Consider the following 9,498-nt stretch of genomic DNA (forward strand, 5'->3'; position numbering starts at 1 on the left):
AAAATATGCTTCAATGGGCAGACGGATGAACGTGTGATAAGTCAAGAACAGTAAAATGTTTAGAATTTAGGTGATTGGCATGTGAGTGTTCACTGTGCAATGATTTCGACGGTTCTGGATGCCTTAACATTTTCATAATAAGCTGGTAGGAAAAAAAGGGAAATAATTGCTCTAGGCTGTTATTCATGTAGACTGAGTAGTAAGACATTTCCAGAGGCAGAATAGCCTTTGGATCAAGAAGAGGGACACAGCCTGCCTGTGTCCCCAGCCCCACCTCTTACTTGCTGTGGGTCCTGGGAAAGTCACTGGCCTCTGTCAACTTCAGTTTCCTCATCTGAACTGTGTCATAGTAATGCCCCCCCGCAGAGTTGCTGTGTGCATGGAATGCAAACCAACGTGCAAGAAACATCTGGCAAATGCAGAAATGCTAAGTTTTGTGGTTTCAGCACTTAAATACCTCATTGTTGTACACTTTGCTTTCTTTTCTTTTCTTTTCTTTTTTTTTTTTTTTTTGAGACTGAGTCTCACTTTGTTGCCCAGGCTAGAGTGAGTGCCATGGCATCAGCCTAGCTCACAGCAACCTCAAACTCCTGGGCTCAAGCGATCCTGCTGCCTCAGCCTCCGGAGTAGCTGGGACTACAGGCATGCACCACTATGCCCGGCTAATTTTATATATATATTAGTTGACCAATTAATTTCTTTCTCTTTATAGTAGAGACGGGGTCTTGCTCAGGCTGGTTTCGAACTCCTAACCTCGAGCAATCCGCCCGCCTCGGCCTCCCAGAGTGCTAGGATTACAGGCGTGAGCCACCGCACCCAGCCAGTTTCTTTTCTTTTCTTCCTTTTTTTTTTTTTTTTTTCTAAACCATGTTGGTACATACTTCCCCCCACCCCCAACCATCTTTCTGAGCAAATTTAAAGTTTCTAGAAGCGGTATTGCCGGAGGACAGGGTTTTCAGGTTCTGCCACTGATCTTCAAATCCCCCTTCCCCAGCCTCCTGCCCCCGCGGCGCACGCCTCTAAACCTTCCACCCTGTTGCAAAGGGCTCGGGTTTGGGGTTCGACACCCCGGCCTTTGGACGGGCAGCTGGGCGGATGTAAAACCCCGCAGCTTCAAGACACTCACCCGGGCGAAGCCGACTTCCCCGCGGACCAGCGACACGGAGTGGCTGTAGGCGCGCACGGTCACCAGGCCCACGTAGGAGACGCGGCGGCTGCTCCGGTGCTCGTTCTTGGCCTCCACGCTGAAGGCGGGCAGGTCGTACTCGCTGCACAGCTCGGCCATCGTGTACGTGCAGGTGCCCATCATGTCGTAGCGACGGCCGTCGAAGGTGGTGTAATGGGGGTCACCCTGGGCGCGGCAGACGCCGGCGGACTGCGCCACGCACTTGGGCTGCCCGCCCACCACCTGGCAGCGCTGCCCCGCTGGGCACTGCACGCAGCTGGGCTCCGCGGGGGACAGCCGGGCTGCAGAGGGAAGAGGCGGAGAAAAGAGACAGTCAGTGGCGTCCCGCAGGAGTAAGAATCCTGGAGCTCTCCCGCGTTGGGAAGCTCAGACGGTTCACTCACGACCGCCCATTTTAGAGGTGGGAAAACTGAGGTCTTGAGCCTTGCAGGGAGAGAGCTGCTCCTGCCTCTCCAAAAACTCCAGGTTTTCCGACTCAGTTTAACAAAGCTCAGCCCCAGAGAACTGCCGCAGAAATGTTAATTTGTGATTTTCTCCCACTTCCCCCTCTTCCCTACCTTCCCTCTGGTGAGAAGGCGGAGGGGGTATTGTAGGGACAGAAAATGGAAGACAGAGCCTGCTCCGCAGAACGGAAATGACTGTGGACTCTGGCTGCCTGGGTAGGAATCCCCGCTCAACCAATTAGCTCTGGGACACTGGGCAAGTTATTCTAAACCCTCTGTGCCTCAGTTTCCTCATTTGTAACAACACCTTTCTCATGGGGATTTGGTGGGTGTTGTCAGGTTTAAATAAGCTAAAACAAAAGTAAGATTTGGAACTCAACGGCAGGTATTAAATTGAGTGCTAATTGTTGTAATTAACCACTCCCCCCTCCCCCTTTCTACTATTCAAGTGGCCCCTTGAAGTTGGATGGCTTCCATGCCCGGGAGGGCAAGGAAGAGGGGCATTCTTGCCAGGATTGGGAACCCCAGTGTCTAGGCTACTAGCCTGGGGGAGACCACGGAGGAAGAAACAGCCCTCCCTCCCTCTGTTTCCCAATCTTCAACAATTCTTGCCCTCTGACCCCTCATAATGATAGCTCCCCCTGACATAGCCCTCGTGGCTTCAGATACCACTAAGGGCTTTACAGTTGGTAACTCATTCCACCCTCAGTCCTGGGAGGGACGTGCAGTTACTATCCCCATTTTACAGATGTGGAAACTGAAGCCCAGAGAGGTATAGCACATGCCCAAGGTCACACAAGCAGGGCTGGGATTTGAACCCCAGGCACTCTGGCTCTAGCCTCTGTGTCCCTAGATACCACACGCCACTGCCTGGTGGCAGCTCCTCAATGGGCTGAGCCTGAGGTCACACATACCGCCAAGTCCTGTATAGTAACTATGTCAAAGCGTGAAGCACCTAGAAAGATCCATGGTACATTGAAGGCCACTCCCCTTCCAATATGGCAGTCACCATTATCCTTGTAGTTTTAGACCTCCCGAGTGTGGGCATCAACATCCCTATAGGAGGTGCGGGGAGTGGCAGTTAGCAACTGGCACAGCTGTGCCAGTTGCTAAAATATCACAGTGTTTCCAAACCGATTGGTCAGAAGCTGGTGACCTGACACCACTCCCCGCACCAAAGATACCTCCCTCTTAACACCCTGGCTCTGCCCTGGGACCTGTCCCCAACGAACTAACAGACAAGGGCTGATCCGGCAAGGTGGGCTTCCAGGACCCTGCTGCGGTGCTCTGATTGGTGTCTCTTCTGATTGGTTGTGCCCTGGGTCACACTGGGTTGCTAAATATTTAGAGTCTTGTTCCTGGGGGGAGGGGCGGGGCTGGGGAGACTTAAGGGAGGAGGTCAGGGAGGAAGGAGTCCCGAGGGGTGGACAGCCCGGCTGAGCCAGGAAGCTGCAGAAGAGTAGGCAGATGGAAAGGGGTCTCCAGGTGGACAGGGCCGGTGGTCATTTCCCATCACTCACTCTGGCTACAATCGGCTGCTGTCCCACAGCCCACAGACTGGGCCAGCCCAAAGGTGAGGAGCCCAAAGTCGGTGGTGGCCTCGGCCGTGTGGATCCTGTCGGCAGTGCCAAGGTCAACTTCGGCGTACGAGAAGTCACTGCCCGGCACAGCCACCCAGGTGAGGTTGGCCCCTAGCGCGTGCCTGTCCACGGTCAATCTGTCGGCAGCCTTCGTCTGTGCCACCAGCAGGGCCACCCCCTCAGAGCCTGGCATGCTCTTGACCACGTAGGCGGGGCAGTAGGCTGCCACATCCGGGACCACGGCCAGGTAGGGGCCGTAGGTCACTCCGTTCCTTACGGCCCCCGTGCCGAACAGCAGGACCTGGATGCCCACATCTGCGGACAGGTAGAGTGGCCGGGACGGCCGCACCTCAAACGTTGCCACGTCACCCATCTGGAGCCCGCGGGAGCCGGTGGTGCCCCCGTGGTTGTAGGTCAGCTTTGTGGCCTGGCTGGCCACGACATAGACCAGGTCATAGCGGGTCTGGGAGGCCAGGGTGGGCACGACGTAGAGGGTGCCCCAGGCGGGCGTGGGTAGCAGCTGCTCCACCACGTGGTTACAGTCCGTGTGTTTCTGGACGCAGCTGTGGCCGGAGAGGACAGCCACGGGGCTACTGGCTGTGACCTTTGACCCCGAGAGATCAGCTGTGCTTTGCAGCTGGGCCACGTCGTAGGGCCGAAGAGTCACCCTCAGAACATTGCCTGCTGGGTAGAACTTGCCCTGGAACGTCACGCCTCCCTTCAGCTCGAGACTGACGGAGGCACCTGCTGCGCCGGCCACCACGGCAAACTCCTTGACATACTTGGTCGAGGCGCCAGCGGGCGTGAGCACGAAGTACTCGGTGCCCAGCGTGCGGGCAGGCCGCAGCAGGGTCAGCTCCGACGTTTTCGGCTTGGCATTCGCCGCCTGCACGGAGATGCTGCGGTCAGAGCGGACCACCACCGCACGCTGGAAGATAGCGCTGCCGTCCATTTCAGCCTTGGCGCTGACGCTGACCGCGACTGACTCCCCGGGCCTCACTGTGACCCTCTGTGAGCTGTTGTCGGCCCGGCTGAAGATGGACACTGAGGCTGGGCTTTCCGACAGACTGGCGACGAGGAGGCGGAGGGAGGCCGGGCCGGAGCCAGGCTGGTGGTTCTGCAGGAAGGCCGTGAGGAATTCCTCCTGCCCACCGTTCCCGGGGTCCACTGAGGCCTCCTGGGTCAACCCTGGGTCGAGAAAACCCACTCGTGTGTCCGTTTATCCAGTCCTCCCCACCAGAGAAGCCACCTCTTGCCCGACGCCCAGAAACATTGAAATATCAACTCGAGCTATTTTTTCCCCTCTCCTCTTTCCTTCCTTCTGATTCAGACAGCATCCACCTACGAGCCTTTGTGGCCTTTTGTTTTCCAGAAAAGCCTGGACACTTTGGACAGGGCTCTCAAACTCAGACACCGAGGGGGCCAGGCGAGTGACAGAAATGTGTGAAACGGTCCAGGTGCCAACTGTGCCAACTGGAGCCCTCCTATGCCACCTAAAACGGGTGGTTGCTACAGCTTTCACCCCTCATTATGAGAGACTATGGGCTTTTTTTTTTTTTTAATACCAGATCTTCCTGTTTTTTAAGAGAAACTGACAATCGGCGTTGTCATGTGAAATCTCCAACCCCAAATTATATTAAGCATTGTAGAACCCAAGCTGGCTGGACTCAGTTGCCCGGGGTGTGATTTCTGTCCTAATAGGACTTGGGGTAAATAGGGAAAAGGGGGTTGAAGGAAAGCAGGGGATTATGGGAGTGTGGACCAAATGTCTCCCAGAAATAGAGGGCCACAGGGCTTCTCAACATTCCAACTCGGAAGGGATTCCGCAGGGCTGAGAAGAGAGGGGGGAGTCTAAGGAGACTCGAAGAGAGTGTGGGGTTATGGGGCAACCACCTGCCAAGGGAGGGGAGCCTGGAAGGTGGCCCAGGGGACCAAGGGATCTGGGACAATGGACATTTCAAAAGTAACCTAGAGGAACATTGACTGGTGACCAGAGGACACCGATACCCCATCTTTCCCCCAGCATTTTGGCTTTATCTAAGACTCTAGCCCTGGACATATCCCCGGGACATAACCCTCCAAGAATGACTTGAGTGACATTTCCCATCACATCAACAGAAGGAGGCTCAGCGCCAGAACCTCAGTGGAGTTGCAGAAGACCAAGAAAGTGGTAGCTCTTGCACGCTGGAGTCTGGGGACTAAGGTTTTTCCCACCTTCCCTCCAGAAAAGAGTGAGAAGGGGTGAATTCCACCACATTTCTCTGCAGAAGCGAACAGCCTCTTCAGCCAGTCTGGGGTGACATCGGAAGTGGGATTGTGGAGAGCACACAAACGGAAGGTGCCGGGGAAGGTGGCGACCCAGGCAGAGTTCCCCAGATTGGGACAAGGACATGAAGGGGGTCTCGGTCTGACTTACCCCACAGGAGGGCTGCTCCGGCCCACAGCGCCCACCAGCTCCACGGGGAACCCATACCTGCAGGAAAGAGAGGGGTCATTGGAGGCTGGTCTGCACCTGCTGCTAGAGACCTTCCGGGAGGGGACAGAAGGGCCCAGCCTCAGGACAGAGGCCACCTGGGCACCAGGAGGGCTGCGGTGGGGAGGGAAGTTAGGCAGACGGAACGGCGCGGGCTGGATCCAGGGGCCAGCGTGCGCGTGCAGGAGAGGCTGGCTGTCCCCTGGGCCTGGGAGTGGGGGAGGGGAGGCAGGAGCTGGGGACAGGGGGAGGGAGCTGGATGTCCAGTGGGTTTGGGAATAGGACGAGGAGGCCTGGAGCCAAGGAAAAGAGTAAGAAACCCACTGTCCCATTTCCAAAGGGGACCCCAGCCCTTCCCACCTGCAGGTTCCCAGAGCTGCAGGGTCAGCTCGCGGGCTGGGCTATATAGGGGAGTCTCTTGGCCCCTTGGAACACGCCCTGGGCCATATGCCAAGCAGATGGTGCCAACTTCCCGGAGGAGCCGCTGACTGATCTCAGGGCCAGGTGGAGTGGGGAGCCCTGGAGGCCTGGGAAGGGGGGAGGGTGAGTCTCAACGCCTGAGTCCTGACAAGGGTGCGAGGACAGCTGGTGGCTGCACCCGGGGAGCCTACTGGGAAACTGGGGCCTGGAAGGGTGGTGTCCCTAAGGGAGACAGCTGGGGAGCAGGGTGCTGAGAGCCTGGGTTCCCGGGCGGGGCTGCAGTAGGGGAGTGGGGAGCGAGGGCGTGAGGTGTCACTTGTTTGCTGGCTCACTGGACAGATCCATTTCTTTGGCTCTTGCCAGGAACAACAGTGAGGGACCCATATCCGGGTCCTGGCTCCTCCCCGGTCCCCAGGAGCCAACCCTGGGTCCCCCACTACCCACGTCCTGTTTCCAGGCAACACTGAGGCCCAGGTGTCTGGGATGGGCAGGGGTCTGAGACCCATGGAGTGGGACGCAAGACCTCTACTCCCCATCCAACAGGGTCCCCATCTATGTGGTGGGGACATTGAAACTAGCCCTACTGGGCTTTTTATCTCCTGAAGGGTGCTCTGTACATTTTCAAGAACCAGAGGTGGGAGAGAGGCCCTTCTGTGTGGTCCCAGGCGGGGACAGGGGAGCAGGGTGGTCACGGGGGGGGGGGGGGGGGGGGAGGCTGTGTGTGAAGGGCGAGGCCTCCATTTCCTGGTTCCGTGCTGATTCCACTTCCTGAAAAATTATTTGGTTTGAGGTTTTCTTTTTTGTTGTTTCTGTTTTTGCCCCAGAAAGGACTGGCTGAACAGGTTTGGGGTGACTCTGTGCCTCTCCATCACCCCGGAATTTGCCTGAGATGGGAGATGGGAGTCTAGGTCGCACATGGGGAGCAGAAGAAAGAGCTGGAAGGTGATTCGGCCTCCCTGAGATGGAGTCAGCTCCTCCCTAGGGGCTGGCCTGACCCATGCCCCGCTCCCCTCCCCCCTACCTTGGGGACTCATTGTTTGCTAGGGTGTCTCCCCTGAAAACAGCAGCTGCAAGGCCTGGGTGTCCTCTCGGACAACACCCCGGCAGCTGCCGCCTCCAGGACGCCTCCCGTCTTATCACCAGGCCTGGCTGGGTGGCGCCCAGGCTTGGGTGGCGGCCCCTCTCTCCCTGGGGCTCAGACCACCCAAGGCAGCTCCCCAGAGGGAAAGATAAAGGCTCAGAGTTGACTGGGGCATAAAGTCAACCAGGAAAACCAAGTGTGTAAACAGGAGCCAGGATAAAAGCCAGAGATAACAAGAAACAAGCAGGGGTGGGAGCTTTGGGGGAGGGATGCCTGGGTCCCTGAGGGGTCACAGGGTCGGTGGCGGGGGCTGTCGGGCCCCTGAGAGAAATAAGGACCGGGAGGACGGGAAGCTACCATTCCTGAGGAGGAAACAGCAGTTGCAAACCAAGATGTCAGAACGCTGTGCGCGACACTACTCTTGTCGTCTGAGATGCTCAGAGAAATGAGGGGTGAGGGGCAAAGAATCAGGGTGCCTTTCAGGAGTGATCCTGGGCCTTAGTCCCCTCTAAGTCTTTCCCAGAGAAAAGCTTCTCTCCTTCAAAATCCATGGATGCTCTCTGCAGCCGAGTCTCCAGAAATGGAGTGGCGGTGGGAACGCTCACAAATTAATACTCTCATGTTTGACGACCCCCTGGGACCTTCTTTCTCACTTCTTCCAGGGCTCAAGGTGTGTTTGTGGGCATATGTGTGTGTTATGACACACCCTGCGCCCTACCCCAGACCATATCGATTCTCAGGAACCCCACCGGTGGCCCCGGAAGTAACCTCTGGGGCCACTTCCTTATGGTCAGAGAAACCACATCCATCCCTGGCTGGCAGCCTCGCTCTGGGCCCAGACAAGTGTGTCCGGGCCTTTCTGCCTCTCCCTGCGGGATATGCCCTGGTCACGCCACTCCAGACCCCTGGCGTCCTCAGGCCTGTCTGGGCTTCGTAGACCTGGGCACAGCTGGAGAGAATTTATTAATACTCTCTGCAGCTGAATTCAGATTTGTTGGCAATTTCTAACTTCATTCCTTCAGGCTGTGGATCCCACAATCTGACTTCCATATATGCACTGAAACTGTTTTGCTAAACTCTCCCAGGACCTATTATTTAGTTCTAGCTCCTTTGCTCCTTTTCTGTAACACTTCCTCTTTGAAATTATTGGATGCCTTGGCTTCCATAATACCACCTTCTTCTGGATGTTGTGCGACTTTGGTCTGTTTTCTAGGATAACTCCTTTAACATGGGTGGTTCTCACTCTCCCCCTCTGCTTTCTCTGATCACCTCTTTTTCTCCAAGAGATCTCATCCGTGCCCACCTGTGCTGTCTAATATAACTTTTGTATGATGACGAAACTTTTCTACCTTTGCAATGTCCAGTGTGGTAGGCGACAGCTACCTGTGGCTCTTGAACACTTGAAACGGGACTAATGTGATGGATCAACTGGATTTTTTAATTAAATTGAATTTAAATTTAAATGCCTGTCTGTACATAGTGTCCATGTTAGCACAAAATTCTACCACAGACCCCATTCTTTCATCTATTAATGTTTATCTAGTTGCCTGTATACCCATCCACCCACCTGCCTACCTATTTATTTTCTTTTATACTCATTTCCCATGCCTATTGCCTCCTTATGGGGAACCATTCTGGTGTGATTCATTCATAGGAATATTTTTAAAACATTTTATGAAATAAAATACACATGTGAATAAGTACACAAATCATAAAATAAATCAAGTACATAAACCATAATGTATACAGCTCATTATATTAACATTATCTCAAAATGAACACATCCTTATAACCTTCACCTAGGTCAAATCTATAAAGAGAACATTCCAGCATCCTAAGCCCTTTTCACACTCCCTCCTGATCACACAAAATGATATTGTGTTTTAAATTTCGAATTGTACACTTTCATTGTTAGTGTATAGAAATGAATTTGATTTTTGTGTGTTGGTCTTGTATTTTGCAACCTTACCCTGAATTCACTGATTTGTTCTAGCACTTTTTTTGTTTTTTGGTAGATTCCTTGGGATTTTCTTTTTTTTTTTTTTTTTTTTTTTTTTATATTCACAGGGCCAAATTCCAAGTAAGCTTGGGATTTTCTATGTAGATATTCATGTCATCTGAATATAGTCAGTTTTATTCCTTTCCAATCAGTATGCTTTTTATATCTTGGTCTTGCCTTATTGAGCTGGCTAGAACTTCCAGTACAATATTGAATAAGGGTGGTGAAAGTTAACATTGTTTCCTTGTTCCTGATTGGGAAAACACTCAGTCTTTCATCAATAAGTATGATATTAGCTGTAGTTTTTTGGTAGATG

The 9,498-nt window shown here is 54.0% G+C and overlaps 1 protein-coding gene across 1 annotated transcript in view; it reads right to left on the reverse strand.

Moving 5' to 3' along the window:
* FCGBP (Fc gamma binding protein) overlaps positions 1-5,680 on the reverse strand; it is a 31,767-nt gene extending 26,087 nt beyond the window's left edge. The window contains exons 1-2 of the mRNA XM_075993075.1: positions 5,626-5,680; positions 1,127-1,467 (exon numbers count right to left, since the gene is read on the reverse strand). Coding sequence (XP_075849190.1) covers positions 1,127-1,467; positions 5,626-5,680 — 396 coding nt within the window. The remainder of the gene's footprint in view (positions 1-1,126; positions 1,468-5,625) is intronic.
* Between the last annotated feature and the right edge of the window lie 3,818 nt (positions 5,681-9,498).

The sequence above is a fragment of the Microcebus murinus genome, chromosome 16, assembly GCF_040939455.1.
Source record: "Microcebus murinus isolate Inina chromosome 16, M.murinus_Inina_mat1.0, whole genome shotgun sequence".
Taxonomy (NCBI): Eukaryota; Metazoa; Chordata; class Mammalia; order Primates; family Cheirogaleidae; genus Microcebus; species Microcebus murinus.